The following is a 20,171-nucleotide window of genomic DNA, read 5'->3' on the forward strand; positions in this document are numbered from 1 at the left end:
TCACATCTTCAGGCTCGCAGGCAGCATCTTTGCCCACCGAGCCATTTCCCAGGCCTTAAATCAATGTTTTAACGTTCAGGAAGGTATCTTTTGTTGGTTTGGCTCAAAACTCTTAACTCGCTGTCTTCCTCCTTTCTCTTTCTCTTCCTCAGGCTTCCATTAGAGTACTTATCACAGGGTGGCGGCTTATTTACGTGGCCTCCCAAAGAGCTTCCTTTTTGTCTAAGGATTCAGTATTATCATATCTGTTGGCTGAGTATCATCTAACCTGTGGTACTTTCTACCTTGATGATCCAGAGCCACTCCCCGCCCTATAGCCCAGAATTAGCACCCTGTGGCCTGTCACTCCAGCTCATACACACACACACACACACACACACACACACACACACACACACACAGCAAACATGTGTGCCCACGGGTGAGTAATTCCTCCCTTCCTGGAATTCAGAGGATTGCCTAAGGAAGGTGTGGCTGGAAGCAGGGTTGCCGAGCTTTCTCCATTCAAGAGTTGTAAACAGCTAGGTGAGGTGATACATGCTTGCAATTCCATCACTCACACAGCCTAGCCTAAAGGCTCGCCACTAACTTGAAGTCAGTTTAGGATTATAGTGAGGTCTAGGCCAACCTGAGCTACAAAGTCTCAAAAGAGCAAAGGATGGGCCAGTGCGCTAGTTCAGCAGTTAGGTTTGCAGCCCACACTGATGAGCTGAGTTTGTTACCCAAAACCCACACCCTAACCTCCATACATGTGCCTTGGCGCACATGTGTTCACGTATGCGAAAGTAAGTATATATAACAAAAGTTGTTTTTAAGCAAACACATGTTTCAGAGGTGGCTCATTTGGTAAAAGCTCTTGCCTCACAGGAGCCCCAACCTCAGAACTCAGGTAAAAAGCTCAGTGTCCTAGTAATAGCATGGTGTGAAGGGGACAGGTGGAGGAGCCCTGGAAACTTGCTTCAGCCCTCTGGGTAAAATCGTAGGCCAATGAAAGACTGCCTCAGCAAAAGGTGCTACTGTGACTGGAAACTAGAGTACCTGGAGAAAGTTACAAGAGTAACCCTTAACCCTAAAGAAGCCCTTTGTCACCTGGGTTTCATAGACAGCTCAAGGAATGTCTGGATTACTTAAACTAGTTGGAGCAGGTGCCATGTAAAAGCTCTACAGAGTTATGAGGTTTATGATTCTCAGTTTTGGACTTTCCCTCAGCTCACTAACCCACTTCCGTGCTCCGAGTGTGCTCTCCTTCTCAATAAGCTGTCCCACCCTCTATTTCTAACCTTGAATCCCTGGTCTATGTTACACCTTAGCTATGGCACATAAAAACCAGATGGATCTTCTGGGCCAGCCTGGTCTTCACAGTGAGTTTCCTCGACAGCCAGCCAGCCAGGGCTGTTACACAGAGAAACCATATCTAGAAAACAAAAACCAACCTTTCCAAACAGCCATCAAGCAGGAGATGAAGCCAGACAAGTCAGTGTTCACACACAACAGCAGCCACTTGGGAAAAGGTCGCAGGAAGTTCATCTGAACTCAGGAGTTTCATTGAGGCATCCTGGGCAACACAGCAAGAGCTTACACCTGAAGGAGAGGGGGCAAAATAACTGGTCAAGTTATTTGCTAGCAAGCCTGATGACCCAGTGGCTGGAGTTTGATCTCTGGAACCTAGACAGTGGAAAGAGGAGCCTGACGAAGAGACTATGGCATGGAACTCACACACATAGAAAATTTAAAAAATGTATTTTAAAAAGAATTGTCCAGAGAGTTGGGAGGGAAAGCCTGAGAAGTTGGGTTGGGTCCCCAGGAAGGAAGCACATTATAGAAGCAAAGAACTGACTCCCACTGCTTGTCTCTGAACTACACACACACACACACACACAGAGGGAGAGAGAGAGACATACACACACACACACAGACACACAGAGAGAGAGACACACACACAGAGAGAGAGAGAGACACACACACACACACACAGAGGGAGACACACACACAGAGGGAGAGAAACACACAGAGAGAGAGAGACACACACACAGAGACACACACACAGAGGGAGACACACACAGAGACACACACACACAGAGGGAGAGAGAGACATACACACACACACAGAGAGACACACACAGAGAGAGACACACACACACAGAGAGAGAGAGACACACACACAGAGGGAGAGAGACACACACAGAGGGAGACACACACACACAGACACACACACACAGAGGGAGAGAGACACACACAGAGACACACACACACACACAGAGAGAGACACACACACACAGAGACACACACAGAGAGAGAGAGACACACACACAGAGACACACACAGAGAGAGAGAGAGAGAGACACACACACACACACACACAGAGACACACACACACAGAGGGAGAGAGACACACACACACAGAGACACACATACACACAGGAGGAGAGAGAGACACACACACACAGAGGCACAGAGGGAGAGAGACACAGAGGGAGAGAGACACAGAGAGAGAGAGACACACACACACAGAGAGAGACACACATACACACAGAGACACACACAGAGGGAGAGAGAGACACACACACACAGAGACACACACACACAGAGAGGGAGACACACACACACACACACACAGATTTGAACACAAATAAGGAAATAAATACAAAGCACATATCACGTTGGGTTATATCTTTCTCCTCTCCAGCTTCCTTTTGTGCCAGATAAACTATTCACATTCAATTTTGCATTTCAGAATCTAAATTTAGAGGGTCCTAAGACAAGGCAGCAATAGCTAGATCACCCATCCACTGCTCATTGGCTGCCCCCTGCTGTGCTAGGCGCCATTGCTGATGTTAAACATTCAGAAGGGAGTAAAAGAGAAGCGAGACTTAGCATGCTTGTGAGGCTTGCGTTCTAGTGAGACGGATTGTTGGTGGTGGTAGTGACAGTTTGTTCCTTTTGGTGACAGTTTCCTGTAGCTCATGTGGATCTCTCTAACTCAACTGGGCCTTGAACTTTTTTTTTTTGAGAGAGAGAGATAGGTTTCCCTATATAACCCTGGCTATCCTGGAATTTGATAGGTAGATCAGGCTAGCTTAAACTCACAGAAGTTGACTTGCCTCTGCCTCCTGGGTACTGGAATTAAAGTTGTGACTTTGAACTTTTGGTTCTCTAGCCTTGAACCTCTACTTGGTTTGTTTTTTGTTGGTTGGTTTTTGTTTTGTTTTGTTTTGTTTCAAGACAGAATTTCTCTGTGAAGCCCTTTTTGGCTGTCCTGGAACTCACTCTGTAGAACAGACTGGCCTGGAACTCAGAGATTCACCAGCTTCTGCCTCCAAGTGCTGAGATTAAAGAAATGTACCACCACATCACCACTGGTTTATTTTTAGGCAGGCAGAGTCTGCTACACACCAGAATAGTCTCAAACTTGCTTTTTAGCTGAGGATGACTTTAAACTTCTGGTTTTCATGAAATTTCCCCCCCCCCCCTCAATGGAACCCAGAGCTTCCTGCATGTAAGGCAAACATTCTAAGCCCCAGCTCCATCCCTAAAGTTAGACTCTTGAACAAGCAACTACGTGTATCAGGATGCTTATTCAGCAGATCAGTACACACAGGTCCTCCACCCCTCACCCTAGGACCAGGGATTCCTGTCAGAGACAAGGGAGAGACATCCATTTTCAGATGTTTCCAACTCCATGAAGAACTCAGAAAACCCCTTTCACTTGATCCTGCTTTGCCCTGTTTTATTATATTTGTAGAACATTTCATATTAACTTATTCTCTTTTTTGTTCATGTGTGTGTGTTTTAAAGATTTATTTATTATTATATGTGTACACTGTTGTCTTCAGACACCAGAAGAAGGTGTCAGAGCCACTATGTGGGTGCTGGGATTTGAACTCAGGACCTCTGGGAGAACAGTCAGTGCTCTTACCCGCTGAGCCACCACTCCAGCCCCTGTTCATGTGTTTTTATGTGATTTTTTTTTTAAGCAAAAATTTCTAGTAAATGTTCTGGTTTTGTTTGTTTTGAGAAAGGGTCTCTCACCAGGTTGGCCTCAAACTCATACAGATCTGCCAACCTCGGCCTCCTGAGTGCTGGGATTACATGCAGGTGCTACCAGGTCCAGCTATGTGTTCAGAGTTTTGTTGTTGCTGTTTTGTTTTACCGTGCATGTGTGTGTTCACATGTGTGCATGTGTGTGATTGTTCTTCATCTTTATGTTTTTGGATGTTTTGTCTGTATGTGTGTGTACCACATGTATGTAGTGCCCCTGGAGGCCAGAAGAGAGTACCAGATTCCCTGTCACTCTAGTAACATATAGTTGTAAGCCACCACTTGGGTGCAAGGAATTGAACCCTAATCCTTTTGAAAGGTAGCCAGTGCTTTTAGACACTGGGCTATCTCTTTAGCCCCTTGGGGTTTTTTGTTTGTTTGTTTGTTTGTTTTGTTTTTGTTTTTTCTCGAGACAGGGTTTCTCTGTGTAGCCCTGGCTGTCCTGGAACTCACTCTGTAGACCAGGCCCCTTGAGGTTTTTTGTTTTTGTTTTTGTTTTTGTTTTTGTTTTTAATTTGTGTTTGTGGGTGGGTGGAGTGCAGTACCTGCAAAGGAAAAAAGAGGATACCCATGATCCTCTGGGACTGGAGTTACAAGAGAGCACAGACTGTTTGAAAGTGTGGGTGCAGGGCCCCTGCAAGAACAACATGTGCTTTTAACTTCTGAGCCATTTCCCCAGCCTCCTTCACCTTGTCTTTTTAGGTAGACTCTGTCACTGAACCTGGAGCACATCCGTGTAGGCAGGGTGGGTGTGGCCAGATGCTCTAAGGATGCACCTGTCTCTGTCTCCTTGGCTGCACTTTGGAGGCAGGGATTCAAATCCAGGATTTCATGCTTGAGGAGCAGGTATTTTGTTAGCTGAGCTGCCTTTGCAATATTGTTTTGTATTTTTTGAGGATCTTAGAACATTGCCCAGGCTGCCCTCAAATGTATGTTCCTCTTACTTCAGTCTCTTCCATGTTAGGATTACAAACTATGCCGCTATCCTGGCTTGTCTGTATGCTTAATGTCTACCTATGAATCAAAGGGCAGAGCAGAGGATGTAGGTGAGGTGAAGAGTGCTTGTCTGGCACGAAGCCTGGGTTTAATCCTCACACCAGATATTCTGGGTGGGATCACACACACACACACACACACACACACACACACAGTTGTCATTACAGCCCTGGAGAGTTGGGGCCAAAAGATCAGAATTCATGTTCATTCTTGGCTACACAGAGAGAGTTCAAGACCGGCCTGTGCTTGGGCCTGAATTCCATCCCTACCGCTAGCCGAGTCCGCATGGAGAGTTCCAGGACAACCATGGCTGTGGAGAGATACCCTGTCTCAAAAAAAGAGGAGGGTCGAGCACAGTAGCATATTCTTGCAATCCCAGTATCAGGGAAACTGAGGCAAAAGAATACCAGCAGGTGTTCCATCGAGAGAAAGATTCTATCTCAGAAAGAAAACACCCCCCCCTCTCTCTCTCTTACTCTCTCTCTCTCACACACACATACTCACATACATACACACTCACACACACTCACACACACACACACACACACACTCACACACACACATGTTTGAGGCCATCCTAGACTTCATCATATGGTGACACCCTGTTTTAAACAAAGATCAATAAAACAGGTCACCGGAAGGCAGAGCTCTGTGGTAGTACACTCTCCTAGTTAAAGGAAGACTTTAGCTTTGCTATGAAGGAGAGGAGGAGGTAATGGATTGAGGGAAAGCCTGCTAAACACAGAACGGTTTGTTCTTGGGCTGCTTGAAGAGTCCAGGCTTAGCACATTCCAATTCGTTTCCAGTCTCTGGTCTGGAGAAAAAAAAAATGGGTCTCACAATGTCGACCTGGCTGGCCTGGAACTCTCTTCTTGTGTAGCAGACTCCCAGACTCTAACACAACTGACTTCATGATGGAAGTACCATTCAGGCCATAAAATTCAGCACATATGGGGCTGGAGAGATGGCACTGACTGCTCTTTCGAAGGTCCTGAGTTCAAATCCCAGCAACCACATGGTGGCTCACAACGATCTACAATGAGATCCGATGCCCTCCTCTGGAGTGTCTGAAAACAGCTATATACAATAAATAAATAAATAAATAAATAAACTAAAAAAAAATTAGCACATAGCCCCATCAGCTAAAACAAAAACAAAACCTAATCTATCAAAGTTCATAGTTCTGGGAAAGTCTCTAAGTGTGCTAACTTTGCTTTTGGCTTCTGTAGTCTTCTCTGGCAGATGCCCTACAGAAATGTAGACCCATGACTTTCCCCAAGTGCAGGATTCTTCTTTTAAAAAAAGGGGGGGGGGCTGGATTGACGACTCAGTGGATAAGAGCACTGACTGCTCTTCCAGAGGTCCTGAGTTCAAATCCCAGTAACCACATGGTGGCTCACAATGAGATCTGATGCCCTCTTCTGTGGTTTCTGAAGACAGTTACAGTATACTTACATATAATAAATAAATAAATAAATAAATACAAATACATAAATATTTTTTAAAAAAGCCAGGCAGTGGTGGCACACACCTTTAATCCCAGCACTCTGGGAGGCAGAGGCAGGCAGATTTCTGAGTTTGGGGCAAGCCTGTTCTACAGAGTGAGTTCCAGGACAGCCAGGGCTATACAGAGAAACCCTGTCTTAAAAAAACATATATATATATGTATATATATATATTTCCTTTTTAATTATGTGTATGCACAAAAGAACAGGAGCCCACAGAAGCCAGAAGAAGGCATCAAATCCTCTAAGGTGGCAGGATCCTCTAGGGTGGCAGGATCCTCTAGGGTCGCAGGTAGCTGTGAATCACCCGACACGGATGCTGCCGACACGGATGCTGGGACCTGAACTCAGGTCCTCTGTAAGAATAATGCATACTCTTAACTGCTTGCTGTGCCATATCTCTAGCTTCCAACTTGTTTTTACTGTGTGCATGTTCCTGAAGAGGTGTGTGTGTGTGTGTGTGTTGGGGGCATGTTTATTTCCTCATTAATCTGAGGGATTTCCCATTATTTTCACACTGAGAATAGATGAAGGCTCAGATTTCCTCAGATGGAGACAGGCAGTACTCTTGGTTTGACGGTCTGTGGAGGCCTGGGAGGGATGGCAGTGGGGGGGGGGGGGCAGGATGCACTTTTGTTTTGTGGGTTTGGTTTTTAATGAGTCTTTCAGAAGCTGAAGATTTAGCTCATCTGAGAGAGTGCTTGCCTAGCATACACACAGCCCTAGATTCCATCCCCAGCACTGCATAAACCACACATGGCGGCACTGGTCTGTAATCCCTTAGCCTGCAAACCCTCTTGTAATCCTCTCAGGTGGTAGAGACTCAGTTGCTGGAGGCGGGTGGGGTGTGTGGGGGAATCAGAAATTCAAGGTCATCCTTGCCTACCTGGAGACTTTGAAACTAGTTTGAGGAGAAGGGGAAATAAGAAGTCCTTCCTCCTCCTTCCTTCCCTACCCCTCACCTGCATGCCCGAATATACTACCTGGAACAGTCCAGGTTGAGGAAAGAGTTTGTCCCCACCCCAAGCCTCCAGTATTTAGGATGGGCCGCAAGCTTCAGCAGAGCCAGTCAGGCTAGCATCCACATTGGGTTAGCTTCCTGTGGCTGGCCACAGCTTCTGATGGCAGGCTTGCTCTGGAAGAAGGATAGCCCTCTGCTCTTGGTCTTCCCCTGCCGGAAGCCTGTGGTACTTGTGCCTCAACTGAAGTTTAGTGCCAGCTGGGGATGCTTAGGAGTTGAAGGAAATCCTTCCCAGAACCACTTTCCTGACACCTGTCCAGGTGGTGCATCTACAGGAGACGTTTGCCCCCCGTAGTCAGGAGGTAGAGGGCCCGCAGACTTCTAACACCCCCTTTCGGAGGAATATCTCGCCTCGCTAGCGATCGCGTGGCGTGGAGTGGGGTCGACCTGAGAGTGTCTGTAGCGAGGCGGGGCCGAGCAATCCCGGGGGCGGGGCGGGGCGGCTCCTGGCCCAGCCCGCCCTGACTCACTCTGTGGCCCGCCTGGGAACTCTGCGGGAGTCCGAGTCGATCTGCTCCCAGGGATCTAGAAGTTGGGCCCCAGAGTTCCATCCTTGAGCGGTGAGTAAGTAGCGGGGGGCTTGGGAGGCTTTCGTCCCACCGTGGGGATCAACCTGAACCCAGGGAATGGCCCAGGGGGGTTGAGGGGAGTCGCTCAGGTGTGGGTGGTTCCGTGGCCTTGACCGGAGCAGTTCCACACACACTGAAAGCCGGGTCTGGGAGAGGGGTGCGGTAATCCTCAGCCTGGCATCAGGGAGCTGGTGTCCTGCGATCCAGGCAGTTCGGGATCAAGCGAAGGAAGAGAGCTCAACAGGCAGACGGCTACTTTGCCAATCTTGGTTTCGGCAGCCTGTCCCAGCGTGGGGTGGCGGAGGTAGCTGAGAAAGACAGAGCTCATCTTAGTGAGCGTCCTAAAAGCTGCAGAACCCCACCCTCACAAACCTCCACCCCTACATTTCGAAGTTCTTATATTTGAAGATTTCAAAAGCCCCTTCCAAATCCCAGCAGAATAAGCCTGGGAAGGGGCTAGCCTAGGAGTCTATAGGCTCGGTACAGGTGTCTTTCCCTTACCGCTTTATCCCCCCTTGTAAAAGTGCAGAGGCTGAACTTTGAGCTCTTTAATTTTTTCATGAGCTTAGTTTTTTTCTGTACTAGTTAGTTGGTTGGTTAAGTTAGTTAGTGTATATATGTGTGCATACATACCATGGCACTCTCATAGAAGTCAGAGACAGCTTGTAGTAGTTGGTTCTTTCCTTCTACCTTATGGGTCCCTGAGAGTGAACTCAGATCTTCTAGCTTGGTGACAGGTGCCTTGGTCCAATGAGCCATCTCGGCCGTCCTGTGTTTTGGTATGTTGTTGTTTTGTTTGAGACAAGGTCATATAATGCTGGCTTGTTTCTTTCTTTTTTTCGTTCTTTCTTTCTTTCTTTTTTTTTTTTAAACCATGTGCCGCCACTGCCCGGCTTGCGGGCTTGTTTGTAACAAGCGTGCTTGCTATACAGCTTAGGATGATCTCCATGTGTTGGCCCTCTTGCCTCTGTCCTAAAGAGTATTATAGGGATGTGCACTCACCATTCCAGGTTTTATGTGATGCTGGGAATTGAACCCAGGGCCTGAGCAAAAGTGCTCCTATGAAGTAAGCCACAGTCCTAGGTCTGCCTTTGTATCCTAAAAGTTGAAAACTCTTCTGTTTCTTCCTGGCCCCTAGCATACGAGCTACAGCTGAGAAGGCAGCTGAGGCTGGGAGTATCCCCTGCCTCCATTTCAGCAGTAGAAGCAGTGCTAGCTAAGGTTTAGATGTGGGAAGGAGTTTGCAAGATTGTCCCAAGCCTGGCCTTCTGGGACACCTCTTTGGTGTCGGTGTATGTAGAGACCAGAGGGATGTTCTCCTCATTGGTTCCTCTATTTTTTTTTTTTTTGAGACATCTCTCACTGATCTAAACCTCATGTTTTTGGCTAGACTAACCAGCCAATGATCTTCAGGGATCTACCCTACCACTGTGGGGGTGGGGTGGGGGTGGGGGAGAAGTAGATCTAGGCTACCCTGCCCACTCCTACGTGGGTGCTGGGAATATCACTCAGATCCTCATGCGTGTGCTTCAAATACTTTATTGACTGAGCCGTTTCCCCGCTCGGAAATAGAGTGGGTGCCTTCAAACAGGAGGTAGACATTGGCTGGGTAGGCTCAAGTGGTACTTGTAGCAGTGAAATCTTCAGTGAGCTTTGTTCATCCTTCAAGATGAAAGGACAAAGACCCCTACACTTATAGTCCACAAACCGGGGTAAAGCTGAGCATTAGACTAGCCGTGGCAGCACGCCTCTAATCCCAGCACTTAGGAGGATGAGGCAGGCGTATTGCAGTTTTGGGTTTGTCTTGTGCTACACAGCCAGCACCAGGCTAGCTGGGGTTACATAGAAAGACTTTGTCTCAAAAAACATGAGGGAAGACAGAAGGCTGAAGGGTGGACCAGGGGGTAAAGGCCTGGCTGCCACGGCTCGAGGGCCCGAGTTTACATCTCATGCCCACAGGGAAAGGACTGTAGCCAACCTGAGCCTGGCAAACCTGGCTCTGGGAGGCCTTGCCCTTCTCGTCCTTTTCCCTCTGCCTTGCTAACAACTGTTAGATTACATTCCTGAAGCTAGCCCCGAGGTTTATTTCCTTATCTGGCTACTTCCCCCTCCTGAAGCTGACTACTGAGATATAGTTATCAAAGTATTGAAGTCCAGTAATCAGAAGCCCCCTTAGCTCACCTAATTAACATATGCAATCAGAATCGAACACCTGATCCTAACTTGGGTTCCTCCTTTATCTTTATAAACCTCCATTTTCCTATAGGCCAACTCTGTCTCCTCTTTATGCAGAGAAAGTCCTTTGTTCTCCAGGGGAAATTATCCCTTTCCCCTCTCCCTGTTCCTTTTCCCTTCTACCTCTGTCTCCGTCTTCTGTGTCTTTATCTCTTATTCCCTGCCCTCGGTCCGTCTGGAGCAAATACATTTCCTTTGTGCTGCTTTGGTCTTAAGAGTGTCTTGAGGCGGTGTTGGCGCATGCCTGTAATCCCAGCACTCTGGGAGGCAGAGGCAGGCAGATTTCTGAGTTCGAGGCCAGCCTGGTCTACAGAGTGAGTTCCAGGACAGCCAGGGCTATACAGAGAAACCCTGTCTTGAGAAAAACCAATTCCAAAAAACTTAAAAAAAAAAAAAAAAGAGTGTCTTGAGGCGACTCCAAGGTTCTCCGCACACATAAACGCAGGGCACTGTGGCACACTTTGGTAACCTTAGTGATTACAGAATGACTAGCCAGTCCAGTGAAAATGCTCATCCTCAGATTTCAGGGAGAGGTCTTGTCTGGAAAAAAAAACAAAAAACATGGAGGCTAAAAAAGATAGCTTAGCAGGCACATGAGCTCCTGAGTTTGAAAATCAGAATCCACACAAAGAGAGTTAATGTCATGAATGGTAGAAGACATCTGATGTCAACTACTGGACAAATGCACACACATAAGCACACACACATTAAAAAAAACCTTAAAAACAAACAAACAAAAATTGGCATCGAGAGCAACAAGAGGACGTCTTTCATATACAATCCATTGCTATTTTTCTCTGTACTTCCTCCAGTTCTGTGAGTCCCTGCTTCTGGATCCTTCCACCATCTCTGTCCAGATGCACGGAAGGGGCCAGCCTTCCGTCTGCCTGCTGCAAGTTAATGGCAGGTTCTGGAAGATCTCGTTTGAGTCATGGGCCAGACAATGATAATCCCCTGTGCTTCCCTGATTGTGTGTCTGTCTACATTATGAGTGTATCTTCTTGCTGTGAGCTGAGCAGAGGGCTCCTGGCTTCTGTGACTTGTGAGGGTGGCCGGGCAGAGCTGGGAATTGTATCGCTGTGAGATAGGTCATGGACGGTGGAGACAGGGAGTTGATCCTTGATTCTACATGTGTAGCATCCCTTGAACCATCTCTCTGTCCCCTATGGGTATCATTTCTATCAGATTATGCAAATTGGAATTTTTCTTTCCCCGCCAGTTCTGGAGACACTCTTGCAAACACTCAGTACACTGCAGTCCCAGGCTAGGAGGGCAACAAAATTTCTTTTTGAAACATGGTTTCATGTAACCCAGGCTGGCCTGGAGTCCCCTATGTAGCTGAGGATAACTCTGATTCTCCTGCCTGAGACACTCCAGTGCTGAGATTGCAGGCATGTGTCAATATGCCTGATTATGTGGTGATAGAGACTGGATTCGGGGGAACTGTACAGGCCAGAAAAGTGCCCTACCAATTGAGCTGTCTCCATAGCCCGAGACACTTTTTTTTCCTTTTCTTTTTTCTTTTTTTTTTTTTTTTTTTTTTGTTTGTTTTTTGGTTTTCTGGATTTGGTTTTTTCGAGACAGGGTTTCTCTGTATAGCCCTGGCTGTCCTGGAGCTCATGCTGTAGACCAGATTGGCCTTGGACTCAGAAATTCGCCTGCCTCTGCCTCCCAAATGCTGGGATTACAGGCATGTGCCAACCCCCTCCCCCGCGACACTTTTTTTTTTTTAATTTAACTTTTTCCCTTAAGACAAGAGAGTGTTTGGTGAGCATACAGGACCAACTGTCGTGTAAAAGGCCTTGTTCTCTGGTCATCTCCGGACATGTACCTAGTTCAGGACGAATTTGGGACCTCTGTCTCATATTTTCTGTGTAGGAAGACTTAATACCTGCTCCCTTTTCTACAGAACCTCCTACTGTGTGCAGTTCTTCTCTGTCCTCCATACCCACACCTTGGTGCGCGTGCAGGCATGGGCGCACATACACATGTACAGACACACATGTACACACACACACACACACACACACACACACACATACACACAGCTCACAGAAAGCTTAGATGCTGACGGGGTGGGCTGCCCCCTCTGCCCTAAACGAGCAGCTGACTTCCTGGGAGAGCTACGTCTTACCTCACATTCTACCCCACCATGTGACTTGGATCTGGCCTTTGTAATAATGAGACCTTAGTAGAAAAAGAAAGCAGAGATAGACAGTGTGGGCTGGGGTGTCACCCTGAGAGTTTTCCTGTTTAGGGATTCTCCTGCTTCTAGACATTCCAGAACACTTCCCTCTCGTGCCCAGCTTTCTTGTTTCCACTTCAGATTCTAGGCTCTAGCCCCTATCTGAACGCTCAGGTGTCTTGGCACATGCCTCCAGGGCTCGGCAGCCTTCAGCCTGGCCACTCCCTAACCCCTGAGGCCCTTAACTAGAGCACAGCCACGCTCCTGCTTGCTTTTCTCCAGCCGGCTTTTCCGGTTAGAGATTGGAGGTGGTGCCCAAAGCACCCCTGTAGGGGGGCACACCCCGGAAGTCTTGAGCCTGGGGATACTCTGGTGGCAGGGTGGAGGTGACAACCCAGCTAGAATAAAGGAGTACCAGAATGAATGTCACAGGCTTCCTCCTTCAGAGGTGGGCAGCCAAAGGAGGAGACTGGAGGGCAGCTGCCCTGAGTTTTTTTTTACTCTCATGAGTTCTGAGAAGGGCAGGCAGTGAAAGATAAATCGGAGCTTTGGAGAAATGCTGTGAGCTTGGGAAAGAGGTGAGTTCTGAAGGAAGCAACAGGAACCCCGGCTGAGAGGGGAATAAACAGTGCATGGATTCTAGAAAGTTCTGGCCGGGCTGAGAGTGTATTGGCTTCTGACCTGTGGCTGATCTCCGGGGTTTCTACCCAGACACACCCTCACTCTCACTGTGTCTCAACCCCTCTTGCCTCCTGACTCCTGTAGGCAGGATGATCCCTGTGGCGGAGTTCAAGCAGTTCACAGAACAGCAGCCTGCATTCAAGGTGCTCAAACCCTGGTGGGATGTTCTCGCGGAGTACCTCACTGTGGCTATGCTCATGATCGGGGTGTTCGGGTGCACCCTCCAGGTAAGGACTGAAGCAAAGCAGGGCCCGGCCACACAGCGGCAGTTCCTGGGCACGGCCACACAGTGGCAGTTCTTACGACTGCGCTTTTAGGAAACACCTTCTTGACAAGGAGTGGGGTGTGACAAGGTGGAGCCATGCTGTGGTAATAAACGCACTAGCTGAAAGAGCAGACAGGGAGGGTACGGAGGATCTGGGTTTCACTGTGCCCATAGCATGACCATGCGAATGACTGGGGTCTTGAGCTGCTCTTTCCAGGTGAGGAATGAGGCCAGAGATGTGCAGCTGGGGCACTTCTCGGGCACTCTCCTCATGAGCGTCTTTTTAAAACCACGAATTTTTTTATGTGTACGAGTGTTGACCTGCACGTATGTATGTGTACTGCATATACGCTTGGCACCTGTGGAGGTCAGAAAGAGTATGTTAGGTTTCCTGGAACTAGAGTTAAAGATGCTTGTAAACGGCCGTGTGGGTGTGCGAGGAACCAAACCTAGATCCTCTGCAAAAGCAGCAAGTGCTCTTAACCATTCTCTAGCCCTTCCGCCGTGGAGGAACTGGGTGGGTCTCACCGTGGCTGTGTCCCTCCCTGGGCTCCAGGTGAAGGGCAGGACCCAGGACCGTAAAGGATCATCAAGCATTACAGCATTGCTCTGACTGGAGTGGGGGGGGGGTGTCTTCAACTGTGCTACACATACGGGTAAGCCCTCCATGAAGACGAGACCAGGGTTGTGTTCAACTGGACTCTCTAGGTAAAAGAGCAGATCTCTAAAAGAGTAGGCCCTGTACTTGAAGTCCTGAAGCCTCCCAAGTCTCCTGAGAAGAGGGAGAAAGAGCCTGGGCGTTGCGGTGAGTGCCTGTAAATCTAGTTACTCTGTAAGCAGAGGCAAGAGGATCACAGATTTGAATCCAAGGCATCTTAGCAACACCTTCTCTCAAAATTAAATGTAAGACCAGGTGTGGCAGTGCACGCCTGTATTCCCGAGATACAGAGCAAATGAATCAGCATCATGAGCTCCAGATCAACTGGGCTATAGACCTGAGACCCTGTCTCTAAAATAAAACAAATAACACAGAAAATAAGACAGAGTATCAGTATTAGAGTACTTGCCCAGCTTACATGAGGCCCTGTGTCCAATAAAAATCATCATCAATAGAATAAGAGAAACAGACAAGAGGAAGTCAGTACCAAAGCCTCCACATAGACCAAACCAAACCCTACTTCCTCTCCTCCATCCCACAAGCAGTGTCAAAGTCTACAATAGTATTAGAGTCTTTCCACACCCACATACTTTTTTTTTTGTGTGTGGCTTCCAGTGTTAAACAAGGTTCTACTGCAGAGCTAAACTGCTAGCCCCCCTCTGGGGGATTCTAGGCAGGGGCTCTACCACTGAGCCACACCCCAGCCCCTCCCTGGGGGATTCTAGGCAGGGGCTCTACCACTGTGCCACGCCCCCAGCCCCTCACTGGGGGATTCTAGGCAGGGGCTCTACCACTGAGCCACGCCCCCAGCCCCTCCCTGGGGGAGTCTAAGCAGGGGCTCTACCACTGAGCCACGCCCCAGCCCCTCACTGGGGGATTCTAGGCAGGGGCTCTACCACTGAGCCACGCCCCAGCCCCTGGGGGGGGGAGGGGGAGGGGATTCTAAGCAGGGCTTCTTCCACTGAGCTGAATCCTGTCCACTCCCTACCTTTGACTAGCGTCTACTGAAGTTGTCTAGGCTGAACTTATACCTGCTTTGTAGCCCAGGCAGAGAGGCTGATTCTCCTGCCTCAGCCTCCTGAGTAACTAGGACTATAGGGCTAGCATCAACAGGTGAAACTTTTTCTTATAGGTGGAATTTTGTCATAGATATAACTTAAATTTTTTTTTATTTATTTGGTTTTTTTGAAACAGGATTTCTCTGTGTAGGCCTGGAAGTAACTTTCAAGACCAGACTAACCTCAAACTTAGAGGTTTACCTGCATCTGCTTCCTGAGTGATGACATTAAAGGTGCATGCCACCATGTCTGACTTCAGACCTTTTTCTTAAATGGAAAGATGAACTTTTTATAAAGTATTGAAAATAAAAAAAAGATGAACTCCAGATCCCCCCACATCCACTTCCCAGTTTAGCGTTACATATGTGTGCCATACACCCAGTTTATGCAGTTAGGGATGGGACTCAGGGATCCAGGCATGGTAAGCAAGCCCTCCATCAACCAAGATACAGTTCCACCCTGAATGCCCCCTTTCTGGAGGGACACGGTTCTGACATATCACCCTGCTTCCCAATGAGCTCATAGAAGTAGGGGTTAAGACTTCGTTTTCTTGGCTGGGCAGTGGTGGCGCACGCCTATAATCCCAGCACTTGGGAGTTGGGAGACAGAGGCAGACGGATTTCTGAGTTTGAGGCCAGCCTGGTCTACAGAGTGAGTTCCAGGACAGCCAGGGCTATACAGAGAAACCCTGTCTTGAAAAAACCAAATCCAAAAATCAAAAAAAAAAAAAAAAAAGAAAAGAAAAAAGAAAAAAAGAAAGAAAAGAAATCTGCCTGCCTCTGCCTCCCAAGTGCTGGGATTACAGGCGAGCGAGCGCCACACCTACCTGCTCAGCTCCCCTCCTATTTCATTTCTTTTCAGCTATAGTTCGTGCTATAGCTTAGCAGCTCTTCCACACTCAAACGGCTTGCAGCTGTCTGGGATCAGGGTCTCCTGCCTCATCCTGCTTCTCTCCCATACGGTTCCCAGGTTCCCTCCCTGTGGCTCATGCTCTTCCTATCCCCAGGTGACACAGGACAAGATCATCTGCCTGCCTAGCCACGAATCCCGTGAGAACATATCAGAGGCTCCCTGCCAGCAGCTGCTGCCTCAAGGGCTCTCTGAACAGATGGGGGCCCTCCGAGAGCTCAGTGGCCTCAAAAATAACCTAGACCTCCAGCAATATAGCTTCATCAACCAGCTCTGCTACGAGACCGCCCTCCACTGGTACGCCAAGTACTTCCCCTACCTGGTGGTTATTCATACTCTCATCTTTATGGTCTGTACCAGCTTTTGGTTCAAATTCCCTGGTACCAGCTCCAAAATAGAGCATTTCATCTCCATCCTGGGCAAGTGTTTTGATTCCCCATGGACCACTCGGGCCTTGTCTGAGGTGTCTGGAGAAAATCACAAGGGCCCAGCTTCTGGAAGGGCGACGGTGACCCCGGTAACCACGACGACAGGGGCAGGGTCGGGGAAGGTGGGCGAAGGTGAGAAGGAGAAAGTGCTAATAGAGCCGGAAAAGGTGGTGACTGAACCTCCAGCTGTCACTCTGCTGGATAAGAAGGAGGGTGAGCAAGCTAAGGCCCTGTTTGAGAAGGTGAAAAAGTTCCGAGTACATGTGGAAGAGGGCGACATTCTCTACTCCATGTACATCCGGCAGACAGTGCTCAAAGTGTGCAAGTTCTTTGCCATCCTGGTTTACAACCTGGTCTATGTGGAGAAGATCAGCTTTCTGGTGGCCTGTAGGGTGGAGACGTCAGAGATCACGGGGTACGCCAGCTTCTGCTGCAACCACACCAAGGCCCACCTCTTTTCTAAGCTGGCCTTCTGCTACATATCCTTTGTGTGCGTGTATGGCATTACCTGCCTGTATACACTCTACTGGCTCTTCCATAGGCCCCTTAAAGAGTACTCCTTCCGTTCTGTGCGCGAGGAGACGGGGATGAATGATATCCCGGATGTCAAGAATGACTTTGCCTTCATGCTGCACCTCATTGACCAATATGACTCCCTCTATTCCAAACGGTTTGCCGTCTTCCTCTCGGAAGTCAGCGAAAGCCGCCTCAAGCAGCTCAACCTCAACCACGAGTGGACACCTGAGAAGCTGAGGCAGAAGCTGCAGCGAAACGCGCGCGGCCGGCTGGAGTTGAGCCTCTGCATGCTCCCTGGACTACCTGACACTGTCTTTGAGCTTAGTGAAGTGGAAGCGCTCAGGCTGGAGGCCATCTGTGACATCTCCTTTCCCCCGGGGCTCTCTCAGCTCGTGAACCTTCAGGAACTCAGCTTGCTTCACTCACCTGCCAGGTTGCCCTTCTCCTCACAGATCTTCCTGCGAGATCGCCTGAAGGTGATCTCTGTCAAATTTGAGGAGCTCCGAGAGGTACCCCTCTGGGTGTTTGGGCTTCGAGGCTTAGAAGAGCTGCACCTGGAAGGACTCTTTCCCCCAGAAATGGCTCGGGGTGCCGCCCTCGAGAGCCTCCGGGAGCTTAAACAGCTCAAGGTACTGTCTCTACGCAGCAATGCGGGGAAGGTGCCAGCCAGTGTGACTGATGTGGCTGGGCACCTGCAGCGACTCAGCCTGCACAATGACGGGGCTCGTTTGCTTGCCCTAAACAGCCTCAAGAAGCTGACAGTGTTACGGGAGCTGGAGCTGGTGGCCTGTGGGCTGGAACGGATCCCCCATGCAATCTTCAGCCTGGGGGCTCTGCAGGAACTTGACCTTAAGGACAACCACCTTCGGTCTATTGAGGAGATCCTCAGCTTCCAGCACTGTCGGAAGCTGGTAACTCTCAGGCTGTGGTACAACCAGATAGCCTATGTACCTGAGCATGTGAGAAAGCTCCGAGGCCTGGAGCAGCTCTACCTCAGTCACAACAAGCTTGAGACTCTGCCCACCCAGCTTGGCCAGTGCTTTGGTCTCCGCCTGTTGGATGTGTCCCACAATGGGCTTCGTTCCCTGCCGCCTGAGCTGGGCCTTCTCCAGAGCCTGCAGCATCTAGCCCTCTCCTACAATGCACTTGAGAGCCTGCCTGATGAACTGTTCTACTGCCACAAGCTGAGGACATTACTCTTGGGCTACAACCACCTAACTCAATTCTCACCCCACGTGGCTGCTCTCCACGCCCTCAGCCGTCTGGAGCTCAAGGGTAACAGGTTGGAGACACTGCCAGAGGAACTTGGTGCCTGCAAGGGGCTGAAGAAGTCCGGATTGCTGGTGGAGGACACCCTTTATGAAGGACTGCCTGCAGAGGTGCGGGAGAAGATGGAGGAAGAGTGAAGCCTGGGCGGGGCAGGGGCCCGGCCCTCGACACAGAGGCCTTTGTATGTTTCTGCCCCGACATTTTATTCCAAGGGAGATAGGTCCAGCAGGAGGAAGACCAGACTTGTCAGTTTGGTGCAGCTCAAACAAGATCCTGGGACTGGTTTGTCAGGAGGAGAAACAGGAGGTGATAGATTTGGGGTGTAACCCCTTAGGGAAGGATTAACTCAGTCTTAGGTTCTTCAACCAAAGCCACACCTGTGTCTTTGGCTGGCTGGCTTGTTCTTCCTCTGAACATTCCAGCCTAATTAGTTTCCTATATGGGAGTGGGGGACACATCCCAGTGGGATTTCCAACCCTTCCCAGCAAGGATCAGGATATACATAGGGTTCTCTCCTAAGGAGAAGAAGACACAAGGTCCAGTTCCAAAGTTCTGTATCCCAACTTTCATTTCATAAGCCCTTTGCGACAGGGATGGGTACTTAGAACATTGGCTCTCACTTTTAGCTATGTAATAAAATCAGCTGAGGGGCCCGGAAGAAAATAAAACCTTTACATGCTTTCCACCCCACCCCTGAAATACTGAATCAGAATTGGGTGGGGCCAGGAGTTTGTTACCAAGAAAGAATGCTAGGTACTTCTGATTCAGGTGGCCCTGAGACTACATAATGGAAGTGTGGACATAAAAACTGGGCTGGTGCTGAAACTCTGTCAGGAGACCGCTTGCTTGGCATGCAGGAAGCCCTGGGTCCTGTCCTTCGTATTTCATACAGCACAAGGGGCAGGACCTATGTAAAGCAGTGATGCCTGTGTAATAGTCTAGAAGTGGAGAGAGGAGGATTGAAAGGTTGAGCTAGCCTGGGAGACACAGCATAGCTTGTCTCAAAACAACTGAGAGTGGAATACTGAAGTGTCTTGATACGGAGCACCTTTTCCTAGAGCCCCTTTAAGTCAAGCACCATGTGTCCTCAGGAAAATGCTCATGTAACATAAATGAACAAACTGTCAGCCAAGTCTCCCTGTCACAAATCCCCAGTAGGCCATTAGTCATGCATTTACTAAGATACGCTGATTCCAAGTTAAGAACGCTGGCAGAGGCTGCCTTTTGTCCCTTAGTTCATGCAGGGACTTTCTTTTCAATGTTCCCTGTGCACATGCCACTGGGTGCTTAGTAAACGAGAACTGTAAATCTGACCTCTTTGTATGGTATGATTGTCTAAGCTTCCTACATCTGGGACCAAATGATGACACCTGTCTATCAAATCAGGCTGTTTTGGGAGGAAAGATATCCAAGACTTCAAAAGAGGTGACGTAGAATCAAGAGAAATTGGGTAGAGTTTTCTGTCTAGTTTTTGTTTTGTTTTTTTGTTTTTTGTTTTTGTTTTTTCGAGACAGGGTTTCTCTGTGTAGCCCTGGCTGTCCTGGAACTCACTCTGTAGACCAGGCTGGCCTCAAACTCAGAAATCTGTCTACCTCTGCCTCCCAAGTGCTGGGACTAAAGGCGTGTGACATCACTGCCCGGCTCTAGTTTTTTTTTTTTTTTTCCCAAAAGAATCCACCTCATCCCAATCTTGCAAACAGTTGGGTGGTGGTGGTGGTGCATATCTTTAGTCCCAGCACTCTGGAGGCCAGAGACAGGCGTATTTCCAGGCCAGCCTGGTTTTACACAGTTACAGGGCAGCTACACAAAGAAACCTTGTCGCCAAAACAAAACAATCC

General features: G+C 48.8%; 1 protein-coding gene across 1 annotated transcript; it reads left to right on the top strand.

Annotated features, from left to right (window-relative positions):
• Positions 1–8,042: 8,042 nt before the first annotated feature.
• Lrrc8e (leucine rich repeat containing 8 VRAC subunit E) lies at positions 8,043–19,611 on the top strand. Its single transcript, XM_052168752.1, has 3 exons — positions 8,043–8,120; positions 13,315–13,457; positions 16,218–19,611. The coding sequence occupies exons 2-3, from the start codon at positions 13,320–13,322 to the stop codon at positions 18,468–18,470; spliced, it is 2,391 nt and encodes a 796-aa protein (XP_052024712.1). The 5' UTR covers positions 8,043–8,120; positions 13,315–13,319; the 3' UTR covers positions 18,471–19,611.
• The last annotated feature ends 560 nt before the right edge of the window (positions 19,612–20,171 follow it).

Source organism: Apodemus sylvaticus, chromosome 22 (genome assembly GCF_947179515.1).
Source record: "Apodemus sylvaticus chromosome 22, mApoSyl1.1, whole genome shotgun sequence".
NCBI classification, from domain to species: domain Eukaryota; kingdom Metazoa; phylum Chordata; class Mammalia; order Rodentia; family Muridae; genus Apodemus; species Apodemus sylvaticus.